At 43.1% G+C, this 22,479-nt stretch overlaps 1 protein-coding gene across 2 annotated transcripts in view; it reads left to right on the top strand.

Annotated features, from left to right (window-relative positions):
- The window catches only part of LOC308594776 (cytosolic phospholipase A2 epsilon-like), a 42,830-nt gene extending 22,314 nt beyond the window's left edge, over positions 1 to 20,516 (top strand). For both annotated transcript variants that reach the window (XM_081208239.1, XM_081208240.1), the window contains 13 exons: positions 1,548 to 1,717; positions 1,837 to 1,935; positions 4,486 to 4,523; positions 6,039 to 6,174; positions 6,806 to 6,942; positions 9,183 to 9,408; positions 12,793 to 12,907; positions 13,035 to 13,172; positions 14,454 to 14,561; positions 16,865 to 17,050; positions 17,374 to 17,540; positions 18,745 to 18,925; positions 19,790 to 20,516. In XM_081208239.1, coding sequence (XP_081064365.1) covers positions 1,548 to 1,717; positions 1,837 to 1,935; positions 4,486 to 4,523; positions 6,039 to 6,174; positions 6,806 to 6,942; positions 9,183 to 9,408; positions 12,793 to 12,907; positions 13,035 to 13,172; positions 14,454 to 14,561; positions 16,865 to 17,050; positions 17,374 to 17,540; positions 18,745 to 18,925; positions 19,790 to 20,004 — 1,916 coding nt within the window. In that variant the 3' untranslated portion in view covers positions 20,005 to 20,516. The remainder of the gene's footprint in view (positions 1 to 1,547; positions 1,718 to 1,836; positions 1,936 to 4,485; positions 4,524 to 6,038; positions 6,175 to 6,805; positions 6,943 to 9,182; positions 9,409 to 12,792; positions 12,908 to 13,034; positions 13,173 to 14,453; positions 14,562 to 16,864; positions 17,051 to 17,373; positions 17,541 to 18,744; positions 18,926 to 19,789) is intronic.
- Positions 20,517 to 22,479: the final 1,963 nt, after the last annotated feature.

Genomic DNA, 22,479 nt, shown 5'->3' with positions numbered 1-22,479 from the left:
TATTCCTTCATTAAATGCTTTTCCACACTACCACCCATTAGACCGGATGATAGAGGCCTCAGGTTTGGAGTTCAGGTGCTAGGTCCAGTCTGGAATGGGTAAAATTGCTAGCAAACACAGTCAGGCATTTTGCTGACATGGCTTCCACCTTAGATGGTACCATAATATACTCTACAATGTCAACAGCCCAGACTGAAAGAGTCAAGTTTAATGTCTTCAACCTCTGTCCTCGTGAGCACATCACATTACACCATGGTGTAAAACAAACTATGGTTTAATGTGAGGAAGCAGCTTCCATGGCACACCGATGAAACAAATCTGAGCCTGAGCCTATGGTGTGTTTCTCTCTCAAAAACCACTAAGTAGCAACCAAGGTTGGTTCTTGACTTGCCACCAGAGGGTTGTATGGGGAAAGCAGTGGAGGTGGCAGGGCAGGTGGGGAGCCCATGGCAGTGGTGCCTCAGGAACTTCTGTTGCCTGAGGCAGCAGTCTTACCCTCCTTAATGGCTGAGCCAGCTCTGGTACCATGTCTCTATAAAATCACTGTTGTCTTTCCTACCTGTTAAGGCTTTAACTTCCTGGGTCAATTTTACTGAAAATGCTGTAGTCCGAACTTTTTGGACTATAGCAGCATTTGTAAGAGTTTGTCAAATTTATTAAACTCCAGAGTGCCACCTGTTCTTGAAATGCCCATTTCCCCAGATTGGGACAAGGCAGATTTTGATGTAGAGATGAACTGTTAGGCTCCCTGAAATGGTTTTTAAGGTTAAGTTTCTAAGCATACCTATAGTGCGATCTCATGTGTCTTCTCAAAAGTAATCCCCATTGAGTTACATGGACTTTAAACATTGGCAGGAGTGCAGAAGATTAAAGTCTTAGCTGTAGATACATTCCATCTACTTTTCTGGCATCAGGATGTAGAACAAAATGCTAAACAGAGTTAATTGGAGCTAAGACCCACTGAACACAGTGCAGCTTACTTCTAAGTAAATGTATACAGGCTTGCACTGTCACGATAATGAACAAAACAGCATAAAAAACTTTCACGAAATGCATGTCTCAATCCACATGAAGAGATCTCAGTGGCATGGAGGTTGATATTATTTCTGAGAGGGACGCAAGTAGTGCTGTGGTCTAAGCCACTGAGTCTCTTGGGCTTGCTGATTGGAAGGTCGGCAATTCGAATACCTGCAATGGAGTGAGCTCCCGTTGTTCTGTCCCAGCTCCTGCCAACCTAGCAGTTTGAAAGCACACCAAATGGCATTTCTGTGCGCTCTGGCTTCTGTCACGGTGTCCCATTGCACCAGCAGTGGTTTAGTCCTGCTGACCACATGACCCGGAAAGCTGTCTGTGGACAAACGCCGGCTCCCTTGGCCTGAAAGCCAGATGAGCGCCGCAACCCCATAGTCGCCTTTGATTGGACTTAACCGTCCATGGGTCCTTTACCTTACCTTTTATTATTTCTGATGGTTGGGGGTTTTTTTAATTTAAAAAACTTCTGTGCTTCCTTTTTTCAACACTGTCCTCTTTTTCTTTTCTTTTTTTAGAACAAGATGTCAGATGTACATTGAAAGGATCCTTTGAAGGAACTCAAAACATTTCATTAGGCTGTGTCTCCAACTTGCATTTCACTGATCCTTCCCTTTTCCACTATGCCAGGTTTAAGCAAGCAGAACTGGATCTTCTACTCCCAAAGAAGAGGTCACTTCCCACCTTTGTATGTCATAGCTGAGCATGGTAGTAACCTGGATAATTTTAGTTAGTCATGCCTTTTATTGGGAGAGGTGTTTTAAAAAAGCAATTCTGTTTTTAAAGAGGCAATCTCTTTATTTTCAGTGTTGTTGTTGCAACTCATGTGGCGCTAACGCTTACAAAAACAGGAACCTGACTCTGCCTCTGAATGCACTTCCCACGGATCAAGATATAATCAAAGAAGTAAGTACTCCTCCTCAGCCACTCTGTACTTAGGCTGCAGGGTTCAACAGGGTTCTATTCATTCTCTTATGCTTTTGGACATCTATAGGAAGCCGCTGAGAGCCATCATCCAATTATTTGAAGTCAGGTGTTCATCAGTATGTGAATGGCACCCAGCTCTGTCTCCATTCCATCTGAAGCAGCAGCATCTGTGCGGATGCTGGACTGTGTCTAGAGGTAGTAGCAGGCTGGATGAGGACAGTAAACTGAGACTGAAACCTGATAAGATGGGGGGCTTTTCCTGGATCCAGGAGCTGTATAGAGGGCCTGTTCCAGATGGAATTGCATTTCTCCTGATAGAACAGGTGCATAGCTTTAGCCATCATTGTCGCTGGAGACCCAGCTGGCCTCAGTGGCTATGAGAGGCTATTCCTAGTCCAGCTATGGCCCTTCTTGGTCCACCATAGCCTAACTATAGAAGTACATGCTCAAATAGCATTACATTTAGACTAGGAATGGGAAGCCTTTCCCTTCTGAACATCTTTTTGATAGCCACATGCCAGTGGTGAGTAGGGGGGACCAGAGGCAAAGATCGACAGATCAATGAATATAAGCTTAACCTTTGTGCAGCAGGCACACACACACACACACACACACACACACACACACACCTCTGTCCTCCATCTAAGCAAAATGTACAAAAGAACTGAAGCAACCACAGACAGTTTAAACAATATATTATATATTATAATATATTATATATATATTATAATGCTATATATTATAAAAGACACAGTTACATGTAAAAAATACTGCATTAATACGAAGTTACTAATATCTACAAATCAATATCCATTCATTTTCCTTCTGTCACACCCTCCCTCTCCTCACCCAGGGTCCAAACAAACTCTCAGCATACCAGATGGGCTGGTGGAGTGTGTGGTCTGGGAAGATGGGGTGTGGTTGAGGAGGTGTAGCCTTGGGAGATCTGACCTCTGGGCTTGAGGTTCCCACCCCCATTTTAAACTATTGCAGTGTGATCTATGCTGGTACAGAATGTGACTACCATGTTATTAGCCAGCAGTACTAAATGTTCACAGATCCTCAAGGAGTTACATGGGCTGCCTATTCACTCCTAGTCCCAGTTTGTATTCCAGAGTTAACACTTAAAAGTTTTATATGCCCTGGGATACAAATATTTGAAGGAATGCCTTTCACACTACCTGCTGATCCATTCCTTAAGGTTATTTAGGGAGGCACTGCCTGTTGTTCCCTCAGTGGGTACAGTTTGTTGTATGACAGCACAGAACAGGGCCTTCTCTCTTGTGGCAACCCACATTTAGAACTCGCTTCTGTTAGAGATCTGCTTGTCCCTCACATTCATCGCTTCTAGGCATCAACTTAAGGTGTAGCTTCAGGCCAACAGAAATAGCTGATTTAAGGATTGCTTCCTTTGCTGTAGCATTACCACTTTGCTGTGTTTATTGTTTTAAGATGCTGATGTTATTTACTGGCTTTATGATTAATCGCTATATTGTATTTGAATGAATTGCTATATATCACGCTGGCCAAATATTCTTTCAAATACTTGGGTCCCAGGCCAGTGTTGTGATGTCATCACATTACGTTTCCCCCAAGTGAAGCAAGCATTGAAAAGTACCATAAGGGTACCATAATGGGTGGAATCCAATACAGTCGTACCTTGGTTTCCGAACAGCTTAGTTCTCAAATGTTTTGGCTCCTGAACTCCGCAAATCCAGAAGTGACAGTTCTGATCTCCTGCAGCCAGTCAGAAGCCGCACCTTGGTTTTCGAACGTTTTCGGAAGTCGAACAGACTTCCAGAATGGATTCCGTTCGAGAACCAAGGTACGACTGTTTAGCATTTTTTTTCCTGTCAGAACAAGGATTTATTTTTGCACCACAGAACTTTCTCCCTCTCTCTTCCCCCACAACCCATGTGCCCCTGTTCTAGGGGTTCCCCCAAACCCCTGGAGCAGATCTGGGGAGAAGCATGGTGCATGCAGGAGGAAAAGTGTTGCACAAACAGTTGGGTTGCACAAACATTGGCGTGATGGAGTGCAGTAGTTGAATACTGCCCAATGGGAACAGGAGGAAAGCTTGACATGGGGCTGCTGTCTTCATTGGCTGCATGAAACAAAACCACTATAGTGTGTGGGACTAGTTAGAGAAATGGATGGTCCTGTGGAATAACTGCAACCTGAAATACATGGGAGATGCCCTGCCCACATCCTTCCTAAATATTATCACAATATATAAACTGCAGTCGCATTTTCCAGAATATGTTGAGGTCACTTTATAAGTCAGTAAAGGTACTAGAATCACTGACTTCAGAATGAAACCAAAATTATGTACATGATATTGTGAATTCCAAATTTTAGAGATTGTCAACAATCATTAGAAAGAGTATAAAAACAACTCTGATTTTTGACATTCACAACAGCATATGCAAACTTGGCACAGAACAGGAAATACATTTTGTCTATTTTTGGAAGTTGGGAAGGATTTTATGATATGACATAATTGATTGTATTAAAATTCTTAATTTTTAGGACAAAGAAGTTAATTTACACTTCAAAGCAAAGACCTGGTAAGATTCAGTCGAAATAAAATAATGTGGTTTTTGGCTCTTCCGCTTTATCCATTTTTAAAAGATGTGACCAATTCCCCCCCCCCCCTGCATATTTACTTCACAGAACAAATTAGCTTTGTGAAGCTTAGATTCAAGGAACCAAATTTTGGGCCTTCAATTTCAAGTTGAGAAATCTCCTCTCAAATATTTGTATATAGTTTTGACTTGAAAACTGGAAAATCTTAACATATGCCAAAAATAAATTTAGGATCATAATGAATATGTTTATCACTAACACTATGACTTTGAAATTGTACTTCTCAAACCCCTTTACTACTGTTTGAGAGTCATTACATTCAGAATTATAGTCCTCTTCCAATAAAGCGTGCCCTCCCTAAAAGAGGGCACGTGTTGCGGTGAGACCTGGAGACTGACCTCCTGGTTGTGGGTGGATATATTGGATAGCCACAACACCCAGTTGGTAGGTCCCTTGTTGCTGGGCTTAATTTGGCCATGGGGTGCAGTCTAAACAGATCAAGGGACCTATATATACCTATGCACATGACCCAGAGCTTCCTCTTTCGGCTTGTGCATCGGAACACCCGCCCACCTCTCCCTACTTTTAGGGCATTTTCGCAATTGGCCTTCCTATGCTGTCGTGTGCCGTCTGTCGTTGGGACAGGGGCACGGCAGGAATTTTCCCCACTTGGCTGATTGGCTGTTGCCATTTGGGTTTCGCCTGCCACGTAGCAAATCGTCACAACTTGTATGGTTACGGATAGGCTCTGGTTCATGTGATAGGGATGGGAGAACGGTCTCGCCATCCCTATGTGAAGGGTATTCCATTAAAGGAATCCAGGGACTCAACTTGGTTTGGTCAACCCCTGAGAGGGGGTTGTGCCCGTGCCTGAGTCCAGGGGAGCATCGGGGAGTGAACATAGTCTGTTCCTGGGCTTTTCACCTACCTCAGGTGTTCACCCCTGGCTGACCTATTCTGGTACCCTGGGTCAGCGCTGCCTGCAAGAGTGCAGGGAGCTAGTCGAACAGAACCTATGCAACCACTCTTCTGTAATCAATAAAGTTGTGGCCTAAATTCTGCCAAAAACCAAAACTAAAATTTGAGTCAAATGTGTGTTTATTTAGGGGGGAGATTTCTGGGTCTGAACACACAATGTGCTCTGCTCACCATTATAGAAGTGGAGGAAGAGTTTTTTGCAACTAAAAAATGTACTTTAAAATTTCTGCACTATCGTGAATTGGATTTGAGGTTTTCTGGTTGGAGTTAAATTAACATAGCATCATCTATCAGTTTGGTCACAGCCCAGCATCACACATTATGCAAAGTGGTTTACATTTTTGAGGATCAATGGATGCAGACCTGCCCATTTTCAATACTGCTTCGCACAAGTATCTGGTTGGCCACTGAGGGAGCAAAATGCCCTGGACCACTTGGACCTTTGGTCTGATCCATCAGGGCTCTTCTTGTGTATTCTGAAAGTTCTGGTGTATGATACATTTTCACCTGTGTTACAGCACATCGGGCTTAGATGTTCGCTTGGGGTTTGATCTCTGTCCAGAGGAACTGGAATTCCTGCAGAAAAGGAAAAAGGTTGCTGCTGCTGCCTTTAAAAGGGCACTACAGCTTGAGGAAGATCTGTGTGAAGATGAGGTAAGGGGGAGGTGCATATTTTACATATAATTTGATCTACTTCTGCAAGCAGATTAGCTGGCAAACAAACAGGTGTAGCAGTTTTGTACACACATACTTGTGTGCTCTAAAAATCAGGACTCATCCCATGACCTGCCTTGGAGGAAAAAAAGTCATCAATCTTTTTCTAACAAAGTTTACAATTTATGCCAGCAGTGAATGTGTACTCTCATATCCCATCTTTCCCCCTGAGGTCACTGCTGGGCAAATAAGCTGGGCTAGTGCTGTTTCCCCAAGTCAGCTAAATTCCTTGTGACCTGGATTCCAGGAACAAGACCTGGAAGGCTTTTACGTTTGCATTCCTTTCTGCTGCTCCCATTGACACGCTGTTTGAAGCTCCACAAATCTATTCTATACCTGCCCTACTGGCTTGCCTGCATGTAAGGGCTCTGCCAAGAACCTGGGAATGGCTCCAGGGAGCAGTGACTTGCACAGAGTTCTTTTTGAAATGTTATGGCTGTAGCTCTCCAGATATTGAAGTACCAGCTGTATCTATATTTTGTAGCAGCTTCTATCCTTGATATAATTATAAGACCTCTTCCCTTTATAAACCATCCTAATGAATGTTCTGCTTTTTTCTATATCAAAACAGGTGCCAGTGGTGGCAATTATGACGACAGGAGGGGGGATGAGAGCACTTACAGCATTATATTCCCACCTGTTGACTCTCCAAAAGTATGATCTTTTGGACTGTGTTTCATATTTTACTGGCTTATCTGGCACAACATGGTAAGGAAATGTGAGCAAAAGAGTTAAGTAACCCATATTTATGTCCACGATGCAATGAAATGAATTAATATAACAAGATGTTCCTTATGCTGCAGCGAGACTCCTTACGGGGTCTTCGCTGCGAGATCACATTCACCCGGTGCTACACCAGCTGCACTGGCTCCTGGTGGAGTACAGGATCAGGTTTAAGGTGCTGGTTTTAACCTTTAAATCCCTATATGGCCTAGGACCCTCGTACCTACGGGACCGCCTCTCCTGGTATGTCCCACAGAGAAACTTACGGTCTTCAAATAAAAACATCTTGAAGGTCCCAGGCCACAGAGAGGTTAGGCTGGCCTCAACTAGAGCCAGGGCTTTTTCCGCTGTGGCTCCGATCTGGTGGAACACTCTGTCACAGGAGACCAGGGCCCTGCGGGACTTGACATCTTTCCGCAGGGCCTGCAAGACAGAGCTGTTCCACCAGGCCTTTGGCCAGGGCACAGCCTGACTCCCTCCCTCGGCAAGCTTCGTGGAGCTCTGGCCCAATGGTTGCCAGTGGTTTAATTTGAATTAATTTTATAAGGAATGATTTTAGAGTGTTGTGTTGTGTTGTGTTGTGTTGTGTTGTACTGTTTTATTGTTGTTAGCCGCCCTGAGCCAGGCTTCGGCTGGGGAGGGCGGGATACAAATAAAATTTATTATTATTATTATTATTATTATTATTATTATTATTATTATTATTATTATTATCAACCTTTGCATGATGGGGAAGTGGTAGCTACAGTCAACTTTCAGTAAATATTGGTTCCTTTGGAGAAACTTGTTTGTTTTTGAAACTAATACCCTGTCTTTCCGTAGTATAATCAAGTCTAGAGAAATAAAACACAGTATTAAAAACAATAACAATTTAAACCCATTCAATACAATGGATTAAAAGCAGCTTGAAAGACAGTGGCAACATAAAAAAGTGAGAGCAAATTCTGCAAAATCTCACTGATTTGTGGTTTTTTTTTAATAAAAAACAACAACGTTATTGCTGCTCATTTAAAAGAATGCCAGAATGGGATTAAGTGGATGCTTCTAAGGAGGGTTTTTCCAAATCTTGGTCACAACTGAAAAAAGTACTTGTGAGTATCCACTGGCATAGCTCTGAAGGCAGGAGGAAAAAGCAGGTGCCAATGCTTATGATATTCTGGTTACAAACAATTTTAGGGCAGAGATGGAGAACCAGAGGCCCTCTAGATGTTGAAGGACTGTGATTTCCACCATCCCCATCCATTTGCTAAGCTAGCTGGTGCTGGTGGAAAGGGCTCCAATAACATCTGGAAGGCCACAGGTTTCCCACACCATATATAGGCTTTTAAAGGTCAAAACTAGCAGCTGGAATTGAGCTTTTGAACAAATTGGCAATCAGTATACCTGGTACAAGATCGCTGTAATGTTATCTAATTAATTTGGTTCTAGCCAAAACCAGCTGAAACATCTGGGCTATCTTCAGGCGCAGCTCCAGGTAGAGTGAATTACAGCAGTCTAGGTGGATGGATTTTGATTCTTTTTCAAATCTGACTGATCACCAAGTTTGGGATCAGAAATGCACTTCCTTCCTTCCTACTGTAGAATGGTCAATGTTGCTTGAATCATCTCAGCCTATTAATTCTGTAGCTTTTTTGATGTAGTTTTGGTTACCCATCCCACTTCTTAAAATGGAAGTGCTGGGCTTTTAACAACTGCATAAGAAGCAGAAATCATTAGGTAAAGCTTTGTCTATTATTCCATATACAAATCTTGATTGTGGTCATTAGTGAAGAAGAGTTTGGATTTGATTTCCCGCTTTATCACTTCCTGAAGGAGTCTCAAAGCGGCTAACATTCTCCTTTCCCTTCCTCCCCCACAACAAACACTCTGTGAGGTGAGTGGGGCTGAGAGACTTCAGAGAAGTGTGACTAGCCCAAGGTCACACAGCAGCTGCATGTGGAGGAGAAGGGAATCGAACCCAGTTCACCAGATTATGAGTCCACCATTCTTAACCACTACACCACACTGGCTCTCAAAGTAGTGAAAGCTGAGTTATCATCTTTGGCTAGCACAAATGGCCAATCTTTTACTGGGAATGCTCCAATAATTGCTGCTCTCAATACAGTTCACATGGATCCCCCAAACCTAGAACTCAAGTAAAGACATGGCCACAAAGTGTCAAACACCTACATTTCATGTTTCTCCTCTTCTGAACCCAAATCTGTATTTACTGTGCTTCTTTCCAGGACAATGGCAAATTTGTATGATGATCCTAATTGGTCACATAAAAATTTAGAAGAGCCACTCATTGAAGTCCAAAAACAACTGAAAAAAAACAAGTTCCTTGCCAGTTTTTCCCCAGAACGTCTAGCATACTATTCAAAGGAGCTGTGGCAGCGTTATCAAGAAGGGCATCATATCTCTTTTACAGATCTTTGGGGACTTATCATTGAAGCCATGCTACACGATACGGTATTATATACTTTACTCTAAAAACACCAGCTAATGCCTAGTTTTGATTAGGGGTACAATCTAGCAAAAATGAAGCATTTCAAGTTCCATCATACTCAGAGTAGACCCACTGAAATTAATGAACTTAAATTAGTTGTGACAAGCTTAATAGTTTCAACAGCTTTACTCTGATTAAGTCAAATACATCCCAACAGTGTTCAAAATTCTCATTGTTCTAGGCACAATTTTGTGACAGGCAATTTCATTAGCATGAGCAGTTTCTGAGCTCTGGGCGCAGTACTGCGCCTAAGATTTCAGATTAAAAGATTTGCAGAGTGGAAGGAAAAGAGGACCCTTTTCTGCCTTCCCACTTCCAGCTACTGCCTGAAGACTGGAGAAGAGACCCTCTTAAGAATATTAGTGAGGGGTGGGGGATGGGCAGGGGAAGGACTAGACCATGTGAAAAATGAACATAATATTTTAGCTGTAGTTCATTCGTTTTCAGCTTTGTCATCTTGTTATAAAAAAGCATGCCTAGACATTCTGTTGTTGTGCCCACAACCAAGGTTTAAGGTGCCATTTAGCTGCTAGCTTTCATATCTCAGTTTCTAACCTGCATCCCAGTAAGATGAAGTGAGGCATCTGGGCAGGATAATTTTTTTAGTTACAAAATAGTAGCGTATATCACAGAAGTGTTTGATTCCATAAGAATAAATTACCCAAAGACAGCAATCCCAAATTACTAGTAAAATCCATTTTGTTTTTTCTCCACACAGAAAAGTGCTAGGTAATGGATGGTATTCAATTAAATAATCGCAGAAGTGCAAGAATTACCGTATTTTTCGCCCTATAGGACGCACTTTTTCCCCTCCAAAAATGAAGGGGAAATGTGTGTGCGTCCTATGGGGCGAATGCAGGCTTTCGCTGAAGCCTGGAGAGCGAGAGGGGTCGGTGCGCACCGACCCCTCTTGCTCTCCAGGCTTCAGGAGAGCCCCGTCGCCAGCCCCGCAAACTCGGGGGACAGCGGGAGAGGCGCAGCGCGCCTTTCCCACTGTCCCCCGACTTGGCTAGAAGGCTGGCGGGGGGAGAAGCCTGCTTCTCCCCGTCGCCAGCCCCGCAAACTCGGGGGACAGCGGGAGAGGTGCAGCGTGCCTTTCCCACTGTCCCCTGACTTGGCTAAAAGGCTGGCGGGGGGAGAAGCCTGCTCCTCCCCGTCGCCAGCCCTGCAAACTCGGGGGACAGCGGGAGAGGTGCTGCGTGCCTTTCCCACTGTCCCCCGACTTGGCTAGAAGGCTGGGGGGGGAGAAGCCTGCTCCTCCCCGTCGCCAGCCCTGCAAACTCGGGGGACAGCGGGAGAGGTGCAGCGCGCCTTTCGCACTGTCCCCTGACTTGGCTAGAAGGCTGGCGGGGGGAGAAGCCTGCTCCTCCCCGTTGCCAGCCCCGCAAACTCGGGGGACAGCGGGAGAAGGCTGGTGGAGGGCTTTCCCCTCCTCCAGCCCCGCAAGCTCCCAGAGCGATGCCAAAGCTGCACGCAGCTTCCACATGGCTCTGGGTCCCGTTCTGGGGGCTGGGGGAGGGGGAAGCTCTGCTTTCCCCTCCTCCAGCCCCACAAGCTCCCAGAGCGATGCCAAAGCTGCCAAAGCCCGAGCTTCCCCAGCCCCGCGCCTGGGGGGGGGATATTTTTTTTTCTTTATTCCCCCCCCCCAAAAAAATCTAGGTGCGTCCTATGAGCCGGTGCGTCCTATAGGGCGAAAAATACGGTGCTGGTAGTGGAATAGGACTTCCCTCCACACCCTAATCTGCTCTAGAGATTGTGGGAACACACACACACACACTAGAACAGATTTAGGGAGTGGGCAGACAGAGGAGAGGAGGGAACATTACGTTTTGCAAGGATTGTGATGATCATTGTGCTGATGGAATGAGCTGCTTAGTGCTTCATTGAACACAATCCCAACCATGCTTCTTAACATACCAAAATATAATGTCAGATAGGAGTGTCAGTTTGTCCCTGGGGCTGTGTGTGCCATCCAGCATGCATGGCCCTGGCACCAAAATTTGTGGGCGCCCAGCCCCTTCATGGGGAATTTTGTGGGTGCTTGGGCCCCCAGGGCCCCAGGGAGTTGGCACCTACCAGTAGGTGCTGAGGTGGGAGCACTGTAAATTCTGCCTGAGCGCCATATTGTGGAGGTGTTGATGGAACATCTATATCAATCCTCATTGTACACTGTGATGTTTGGTGTCTGAAGTCAGAAAAGGATATACGTGCACTGCAAATAGTTGGGTGTTTATCATACATTCGATGCATATAGGAATCCCTCAGCTTTCACGTGTTATCCCACACGAAGAAACTCCATATGGTGCAAGCAGTGGGGTAGCGTGGGGGGTGCAGGGGGGGCCGGCCGCACCGGGCGCAACATCTGGGGGTTAGGGTTAGGGGGCGCAAATCCACGGGTTAGGGGTGCAAATTACTTGCCTTGCCCCGGGTGCTGACAACCCACACTACGCCACTGGGTGCAAGGGTCATGGGGCCACACTGCTCCCAATCACAAGTCTAGCCAGTTCACACTTTAAATGTACAGAGGCCAAGGATGGAACTGGACCAGGCACAACTTCAGGAATAAGGATTGTGGGACAGCCATGCTACCCTTTAATTATGTGGAGCCCCTTTGCATGGAATGAAGTGTGAATGGGGGCTAATGAGCCTCCTCTAATCACTCCCATCAAATGATATTGGCGGAAGGGATATCACTCAGTGGTAACAGCATCTCCGGGGGGGGGGGGGATTCCTGGCATCTCCAGGTAGAAAACCCTGCCTGAAACCCTGGACAGTCACTGCCACTCAATGTAATCAGTACTGAGCTAAATGGACCAGTTGTCTGGCTCATTATAAGGTAGGGTGGCCATATTGCAAGAAGTAAAAAGCACACAAACACACACTTCCTGGTTCTGTTCTGGCAAAAACCCTGACATTTTGTCAATTTTTTGAAATTCCCGTTTGGATCCCGAACGTATGGCAACCCTGTTATAAGGCAGCTTCCTAGGGAGGCTTCTCAAAGAAACATTTGTTTGTACAGAAAATTTTAGCAATATGCTCTTCACAACTGTGTCCATTGTTTGAGTATCTGTACCTTTCATTAAGAAAAGAGTTTTCAATGCAGGAAGCCTCAAGCTCTTTCAAAAACCTTTCATTAATGTTCATTTTGAATGGGGTTGGGCAGAATTTAATTGCACGTATCCCTCAGAAAGAACAGCTGAATCAAAGTAGGCTAACACACTAACTTAGCACAATAGTTTGGGCTTCGGTTTAGAGTAAGATGCCATCACTAGAGTATAAATTCTAGAACAGCCTCTTACAGCCCTTTTCAGCTACATTAACCGCTTCTTTCTGCCTTTCACAAACAGGTAGATCAGAATAAACTCACAGATCAGCAGCGGGCGTTGACTAATGGCCAGAACCCTCTGCCTGTGTATCTTTGTCTCAATGTAAAGGAAAAACTAAGTAATCGGGGATTTAGAGGTAATTGCAAATATTTTATAAATATATGCTTGCATTTAATTCTCAAACAGTAGAATTGAGGACTAGAAAGGCTGATTCATGTAATTTAGGAATACTAAAAGATACTCTTCTGTGGCTTCCTTTTTAGAATGGTTGGAGTTCACCCCATATGAAGTGGGATTTCAAAAATATGGAGCCTACATTCATGCTGAACATTTTGGCAGTGAATTCTTTATGGGTCATTTGATGAAGAAAATCCCAGAATCACGGATCTGCTTCTTGGAAGGTAATTAATAGGGCAGTCCTATAGACACCTATTCAGCAGTAAGTCCCATTGAGTTAAGAACATAAGAAGATCTGGCTGAATCAGACCAATGGCCCATCTAGTTCAGATTAATTGGCACAGGATTGTAGCCAATAATAGTAAAATACTTTTATTTTTAGGAGTATTTGAGTCTTTAGCACAGAGCTCTAGCAGATTATAAATAGTTCTGTGTACAGTAAGGCTCTTTTGATAAACAATCTATTTGCCACTGCTATGAGCACATAAAACCTACTCTATTTAGAATTTTCCTATGTTGGCATAAAACACTGAAAGACTAAACATATTTGGGACATATCTATCTTATTATAAAGCACATTTAAATTAAGTGTGTGCTTAATTATCATCTACTGTGACCAATATGTATTAGAAGAGCATGCACAAAACATTTCCTATATCTTGTTGCTGGCAAATAGGCACTTCCACATCCTATATGCAAGTAGCAAGAGGGTGGGAATGCATTTGATGATTGCACCAAAGACGCAAAATAAATTATGATAGTTCCATAATTGCAGCGTTTGGAGTGTTGCTACTAATGAGCTACTTACTTAGGTGTTCTTGATAACCAATAATTTCAAATCCCATCATGTGCTCTGTTCTACTTTACCAGTAGGTGGCTCTGTGTGCTTATACTAAGAAACTATAAATTATAATGATGTAGCAATCTTAAAACATTTTATGTGTTCATAACTAGAACAGAGCAAAAACAACTTCCTGGATTTTTTCACCCTATTCATAGGCAGCAAAAATGGGTACCATTTTGTCAATTAGTCTCTGGAGGGATAAGAAATTATCCAGTTTCTAGGAAATGTGCCTCACCATTAGGTGTGGCATCAACATTGCTGCTTCTCTCTCTCCCCTTCCAGCATTTATATCCTTTTTTTTTTTTTTTTTTTTTTTTTTTTGCTTACGGTGGCAACTGTGTTGGCAGCCAGGCCAATGTCCCCAGCCTAGCTTTGTTCCTTAGCACTCTTGGGTGATCTGAGAAGTTTTGGCTCAATTCTTGTTCAAAGTCTCTTATATACATTATCTCAGTATACCCTATCAGTCTTTAAATGTATACCAGTATTAATATATTAGCATAAACAGAAGGCTGAGTAGAGGCTCTTCCTAAAGGTTCATGACTGAGGTGAGATTTGAACCAAGAAATAGACTCACAGCTCACCCACTTTTAGGCACTATGTAACATGGGCATCTCAAACATGAAAACTACACAAATTATTCCCAATTTCTTCCCTATCACAGGAATCTGGAGTAGTGTATTTTCTATAAATATTATGGATGTCTGGTTTATGAGTGTTAGTACGGAAGATTTTTGGCAGATGTGGACACGAAATAGAATAACTGAGCTTGGTAAGTTACTGTTCCATTTTGTTTCTGCTCTGTTTATTTATGGGGACAGAACATTTATGTACTTTCCTTCTGTAGTCCTATTTATGTGCTATTTGTGTGTATGTTATAGCTCTGTTTACTTGGGAGTAGTGCTTTTAGCCTTGCCTCTCTCTTTTCAGTAACCATCACAGTTGCCCATAAAGCAGCTCTTAACACACAGGCTTCTGCCTGTACAGGTGTTCAGATCATGCACACAAGCAGGAGCTTGCTTTTTGGGGTGACTTCACGGACAACTGTAGGCAACCTGTGGTTATCAGAAGAGAGAGACCTGATGTCAGGGCAGGGCAAAAAGTACAAACATGACTATGCCCTACATGTGCACAACACATCACTGGGCCTTTTGTATTTCAGTGATGTATTTTACAATTCTTTAAGGCAATGCTACAAAACACACCAGTAATTATTAGTGCCATATACAAAATAATCACAAGCTTACTTTGGCCTGGTTTTGTCCCTGGGACTGACTTTGTTGCCCTGCTAGGTGACCTTTACCAGAAAAGAAACAGGATGGTGTGTACCTGTTTGTTCTGCTGTCCTTCTGGGCATTTTCCAGTATCATAGACCACAGGATTTCTCCGGATTGGCTAGCTAGGCTGGGGCTGAGATGGCACTGTATTGTGATGATTCCAGCCCTATCTGGAGCTGATTCCAGAAAGTACCTCTGAGGGACTCCATCTTGTCATGGGTCCATCTTGTTACAGTGGTGCCCCGCAAGACGAATGCCTCGCAAGACGGAAAACCCGCTAGATGAAAGGGTTTTCCGTTTTTGAGCTGCTTCGCAAGACGAATTTCCCTATGGGCTTGCTTCGCAAGACGAAAACGTCTTGCGAGTGTTCCGATTTTTTTTCGGTCCCCCCCTTTTTCTAAGCCGCTAAGCCGCTAATAGCCTTTTAGCCGCTAAGCCTTTAATAGCCGCTAATCCGCTAAACCGCTAATAGCGCTAAGCCGCTAAGCCGCTAATAGGGTTGCTTCGCAAGACGAAAAAACCGCTAGATGAAGAGACTCACGGAACGGATTATTTTTGTCTTGCGAGGCACCACTGTATCCTTGTGCTGTTCATCACCTACGTTAACCCAATGGGAGCAGCCATCCACAGTTTTGGAGTACTGTCCCCCATAACTCCATCTCTTAGTTCTAACAGATTCCAGAGAAGTAATGGGGATTCTAAACCAGTGTTTGGGATCTGTACTGGACTGGATTTGGACAAAGAAACTGAGGCTAAATCCAGATAAAATGGAGATACAAATGACCAACAATTGGTGATACACAGAGTTTCTGATGGGATAGCACTGTGTCTGAACAATCAGGTGCATTGCACTGAGATGCTGCTGGACCACCCATGCTCTTAGAGGAGCAATGGATGTCTGTGGCCAGGAACTTCAGTGCATAGCTTCAGCTGGAGTTCTAGTTACACATTTTCTAGAACAGACAGATCTGGCCAGTTTCACTTCCCTGGGCACATTTTAGTTACCAACTACTGTATTCCAAAACACAAGTTTGCAGCAAAGTGTAAACCCTGTATGGTGCCTGTGTTAGCAAAGACATGTTTTTATAATAAGCTACACCTTAAACAAAATAGTTTTTCTTTTTTTAAATAAAGTATGACAGTGGTAACAGGGACATATTGGTAAAGTATGACTTTGATTTTCTAAGTAAAAGGAACTAAGGGACTCAAAACCTCATTTAAAAAACAGTTTACCCTATTGGTACCCAACACTGACAATTAGCACAAGGGTGGGGGCACAAGTGAGTATTATACTGACTGGATGAGCTTAGAGTGGAATACTACCAACAAAGGTGTTTCCCAATGTTTGCTTCCTGCAGCAGTGATAACACTTTTGAGCTTAACTCCTGCAAATCAGATAGGCTTTGGGCTGGATCTCATGGCTATCGCTGCTAGTCCAAATGGCTAGTAAATGCTGGCCCTACACAGCAGTGCAGGTTATATCAACAATAGATGACACCTATGACATATGTTGGTGCAGAACAGAGCTGGGGTAACAGCTGTCTACCTACATGATGCAGGCAGATGAAATGTTGCACATAATCACATTAAGAAACTATATATGAAGCAGACCATATATAAGCAGACCAGCTTTGGAACAGTATTTTGGAGTTTTAGGTAGATTTGAGACAAAACCAAACTTGTAGAAAGCCAAGATGGTATGGGGAAATGAAGCACTGTAAATTCCAAGGATCTCATAGCATGGTTACTATTTTCTAACATAGAAAAATATGCATTTCATATGTTGTTCCTTCTACAGAGGAGTGTCCTTGGTATCCGTCAACAGATAAACTCCCTACCCGTATGCAGTATCCTCCGGACAGCCTTGCCAATGCTTTTCAAAATGTCATTATGTGGCGACCAGCAGTTTCGGTGGTCCCTAATTTTCTGAGAGGCTGCCCGATGCACAACGAATACCTAGACAGCGAATTTTCAAAGTGGAAAGGTATAGCAAGAGCTCTTTTTTAAATGAAAGTTCCCTTGGGTTAGCTTGCTTGGCCAATACCTAAAGCCTTCATATGGTAATCAGGGAGTCTTTAAGGACTGACCATTTCATCTTCTTCCAGAGGGGAAGGACTTCCTGGGTAGGCAACAGAAACTGTGTGCTCTACCCAGTTACTGAAAGGCAGAAGTTCAAAGACCAGAAATGGACAGTCTCTTGAAATGTCATGAGTGGGGAGAACTATATTTTGAGTGCATTTTCTGTTTCTTTATGTTCCCCGTAGGAGCAGCACTGCCCGTTTCTGACCACAAATTCATTTCTTTCAGACTGTGATCTTGATACCTTTCCGAACCAGCTGACAGGAGCTGAAGATTACCTGTATCTGGTAGATAATGCATTTGCCTTTGAAAGCAGCTACCCACCACTCATGAGGCAGGGAAGAAATGTGGATCTCATAATACACTTAAATTACAGCGCAGGATCACAAATAATGGTAAGTAATCTTGAGCACAGCTTTCCCCCCCCCCAACACAAATAATGGGAGTGTGCATAACTTATTTGCTTTTGACAGTCGGTTACTCATTTCTGTCCCTATCATACAAAGAGGAAGTTGATGGTCTGTACCCTGTGCCTTCTCTTCTGTTGAAATCATCTTCTTGCAGCTGTTTCCTCCTCTGCCATCAGCAATACCAGGGCTGTGAGAAGGGGAAACTGACAAATGCTGTCTTTCACACGTCTTCCCTGTCAGATGGAAGAGAGATAAGATAAATATTCTGCTAGCTTTATTCACATTGCACCACGGCTTCTGTGAAAGCAGTTAGGTCCACCAAATCAGTTTTTTCTCTTCTAGAGAAGTTCTGCTGCTTTTTGTTTGCATGTACACAAGACATATATTTTGAGGTCAGTTCTGAATACACAAATAAGGAGGCGACTTTTGTGTGAGAGCTGTTAAAAGCCTATGCACGGGTTGTATGTTCTCAGTCCTGTTTGAAAGAACAGTACCAGCCAAGTTTCCAGACCACACTGAGAAAAACTTCTTTCCCATTCTTTCTTTCTTTCAGTTGCAAAGAAAAGGCCTTTTGCTTTGATACAGCTGCTACCACTGGGACAACTGTGGATTGATTTATTTTATGAGATTTTTATAGCACTTTTTACCAAATGAAAGGTCCCAAAGCAATTAATCCCCTTAAAGACTTACTTTCTCAAGGGCTTTGGGGGGGGTGTTTCTTCTCTTGCCCTCAGCACTCCTTTCTCCAACTTTTCCTCTTATTTACTCAGAACAGAGATGGAAGTTCTGGGAGTTGAGCAAGGTTGAACAAAATTGATATTAATGGGTGGGGTTCTTTAAGGTTTCCAATCACCCTACAAGCTGTTCACATAGTTAAGTTTGGGCAACTAAGGGCACCCTTCTCCCCAAAAAGAGATGGTTAACAATATAATTAGTTCGTTCTGCAGCATAATTTGCCTTCCACACAGCTGAGATAGAATCTCAAAGCCCTTTAATGGAGAATTTAAGATGACCTTCTGGTCACAGGTGAAGTGCAAACTCTGCAGTGTTCCATGTTGCTGGGATTGGGGAAACCAGAGATTTTTTTTAAAAAAAGTCTACGAATTAGGCATGTGCGAATGCACTTCCAGTCTATCAAGTAATGGCTCCACTATTAAAATCATGCTTGGATTTTATCCCCCTTACATAGCCTCTGGAAAAAGCCGCAGAGTATTTCTCAGAACAAGGAGTCCCATTCCCTCAAATTATACCAAAGGACGATGGTGATCTGAAGGAATGCTACTTGGTGGGAGATCAAGAGGGCCCTGAAATTCCAATAGTGCTTCTTTTCCCCTTAGTGTGTGACACATTCAAAGAGTATAAAGCGCCTGGTAAGTCTATACAAGTCTGATAATTTTTGCTTTTCATTACATTATGATCAATTCTGTTCTTTGACTAAGTTGGAAATCTAAGAGAGTTGTTTCAAAAGGAAAATGAAGAAGCAGGGGTAAGACACGCTTACTACTAAACAGAAGCAGTACACAATTCAGGATACGCCCCGCCCCCTTTCCCCACCAGTCATATTCTTTGCAACATCGGAGGGGACACTGGGCTGTGCATGTCCCAGATTACATGTGGCTTCATGTGCTCTTCTAAAAATACTGCCACCCCAAAAAGCTATTGAGTTTCTTTCTGCAGTTGTACTTGGGAGATGGGAGATGTCATAGGTCTTCTATGCCAGCATTTGGACCAAAGCATTGATTTTTGAGATAGCACAGTCAGCTGGATGAAGTATTGCACTCAGACCTAAAGACCCAGTTTTAATTCAGTCCGGTCTCAGCCACACATTCCGAAAGAAGATTCGGGCACACTGCTTCTGTACTGAGGAGAAAATGAAATAAAGGGAAGAATAATTACACTCCAACAGAATGATTTTCCAAAAGAGACGCTTTAAAGTCTGTAATGCATTTTGCTGTACAAATTATTGAAGACAATAATAAGCCTTCCCTATTTTCCTCACCAAGATGATATCTTTATTTCTTTCCGGGTTATTTCCCATGTACATATACCTCATGCATGACAATTAACAATTTATATATCTGAAGAAGTGGACTCCTGCCCACAAAAGTTTATGCTGAATTAAATCTGTTAGTCTTTACGATACCACAAGACTCTCTGTGGTGTTTGCTGCAACAAAAACCAGGCTATCCCTCTGAAATAAAACTACCTACTTATATATTGTTTTTAAATCTTAGGTGTGAAACGAAGCCCTGAGGAGATGGAAGATGGTGATATTGGTGATCTTACCAGTACCTTTGGCCCATATGATGTATATACTTTGCGGTATTCAGAAAAGGACTTCCAAAAGCTAGTAAAACTTTGTGAGTACAACATCCAAAATAACATAGATTTGATTTTCAAAACTTTGCGTATAGCTGTGGAACGGAAGAAGCAGCAGAAGAAGAGTTAACAATTTCAAAATCCATGGCAAGCCTTTTAGCGGAAAGAGAGCCTCAAACCTCTGACATTGTTCAGTACTAGGGAGTAATCGGCATTTCATTCCAGAAGGAAAAACAAAGAACTCAATCAAACAAATATTAAAGTCGCTGTTCAACCCCTTCAGGAGGAAATACTGGATATTAGAAATTATTAATGAATACTGTAAGTCATTCTACTTTTGTTCTTCATAGACAGTTCTGTGGCCGTACATTACATTATCATCTTGGAAGCTACTTTTAAGTGCTCTGAACAAATTATTGTAGAAATACACTGTAAAACTTCTTTCTTACAGTGCTGTTTATGCTCTACATATCACTCCCTTTCCCAATGCATTCGAGGTGTTTTATGTATCGTTTCACGGTTTCTGTACAAATTATGTAAGAACAAGTGTTTTGCATAAAATTGTTTTGCTGAAATATGAGTAGTGCTAAATTATTTTTATTAAAACAAATAAAACCAGTTTCTGGTACCTATGCAACAGTATCACTCTGGAAAAGTCTCCATGTGCAGGAACAGGCAGTACTCATACTGTTCTATCTAAGAATCTTCATTGGATGAATCTGATTGGTCCTATGATTTGATAGGGAAGGAGGGAAAGCTGTTCAAAACTGTCGACGAACATGGTGCTGATCATGTTTTGATGCTGGGGTGGTGGTGGTGAATCCTTACACATCAGTGTTTACACAACAGGATGATGGGGCAAAGATTCCTGGCTACTGGAATAAGGGTGATTTCTTCATATAAAGGTAAAGGTAAAGGACCCCTGGATGGTTAAGTCCAGTCAAAGGAGACTATGGGGTTACAGCGCTTGTCTGGCTTTCAGGCCGAGGGAGCCAGCATTTGTCAGCAAACAGCTTTCTGGGTCATGTGGCCAGCATGACTAAACTGCTTCTGGGGCAACTGGACACCATGATGGAAACCAGAGCACATGGAAACACCATTTACCTTCCCGCCACAGCGATACCTATTTATCTACTTGCACTGGTGTGCTTTTGAACTGCTAGCTTGGCAGGTACTGGGACAGAGCAACTGGAGCTCACTCCATCACGGGGATTTGAACTGCCAACCTTCTGATCAGCAAGCCCAAGAGTCTCAGTGGTTTAGACCACAGCGCCACCTCCATCCCTATCCCATCCTCATTCTTTATATAGCACCCAGCGCAACAGACAACCCCCACAAAAAAGTCTGTATCTACACACAGAGACTGAGAAAAAAGAAAGATGAATGATTTTTATTTAAGAGAACTAGTCCTGGGTTTAATGCAGAGATTGCATGGCTAAAATTTATAACATAAAGGGTTTCGTTTTGCGCCTTCAGGAAATCATTTTCTGCATGTACAAAAGCTGCAAGCACATTTCATTAACTGAAGATCTTACCAGCTGGTGCACTAGTAGTTTTCAGAATGCACAAGATTTCAAATAAAAGAAAAGTAGATTTAATTCTACATGGGATGCCTTGTGCCCATCTTCAGAAACAGACTGAATCACTATTCAGAGAGCCAGTGTGGTGTAGTGGTTAAGAGCGGTAGTCTCGTAATCTGGGGAACCGGGTTCACATCTCCGCTCCTCCACATGCAGCTGCTGGGTGACCTTAGGCCAGTCACACTTCTTTGAAGTCTCTCAGCCCCACTCACCGCACAGAGTGTTTGTTGTGGGGGAGGAAGGGAAAGGAGAATGTTAGCCACTTTGAGACTCCTTAAAGGGAGTGAAAGGCGGGATATCAAATCCAAACTCCTCCTCTTCTTCTACTATTATTCAGCATTCATATTGCCAGTCCATACTGGATAGGGATGGGAATTGTACTGTACCAACAACAAACTTTTATGGTTTTTGTTGCAGGAAGTTACATCAGCTCTTCCATTGTGGGAAGATGTCTGGGTTCTCGCAAGTAATAGATCTAAGATAGGATGGCAGGGCATACAAATCTTAGGTAACAAGGATCTCTTTTACACTATCAAATTATTAAGCATTAATATTAACATTTTTAGATTCAGTACCAGAGCAAGATGCCTAACATTTCACCTGCCAAATCAATAATTTTGGGGATATGCTGCAGTGTTACATTTATGAGATGTAAGGAACTGGTATTCAAAATGAATACAGATTCTGAGATGCCACCATAATTGCAAGCTGTTGTGGGAAACTTTCATATTCAGTGCTAATGCATCTAGCTACAAGCCTTGCAAGAACCCTACAATGCAGGGAAGGGGAACTTAGTGGCCTTCCAGCTGTTATTGGACTACAACAGCCAGCCAGCATAATCAATGGTCAGGGATAATGGAAATTACAGTCCAGCATCTCAACAACTACAGTTACCCCTGCTGTAAGGTCAATTATTATTGTTATCCCACATTGTAGGTGTGTGGCTTGGGTACTTCATTAGATACCCATGCTCTCTGAGGCTAGGAGTGCCTTTTACCAGCTTTGTCTGGTTTACCAGCTACAGA

Source organism: Podarcis bocagei (assembly GCF_964188305.1).
Source record: "Podarcis bocagei genome assembly, chromosome: 1".
Lineage (NCBI taxonomy): Eukaryota > Metazoa > Chordata > Lepidosauria > Squamata > Lacertidae > Podarcis > Podarcis bocagei.
Note: the sequence above shows the minus strand (reverse complement) of the source record. Positions and strands in the feature narration are given on the sequence as shown.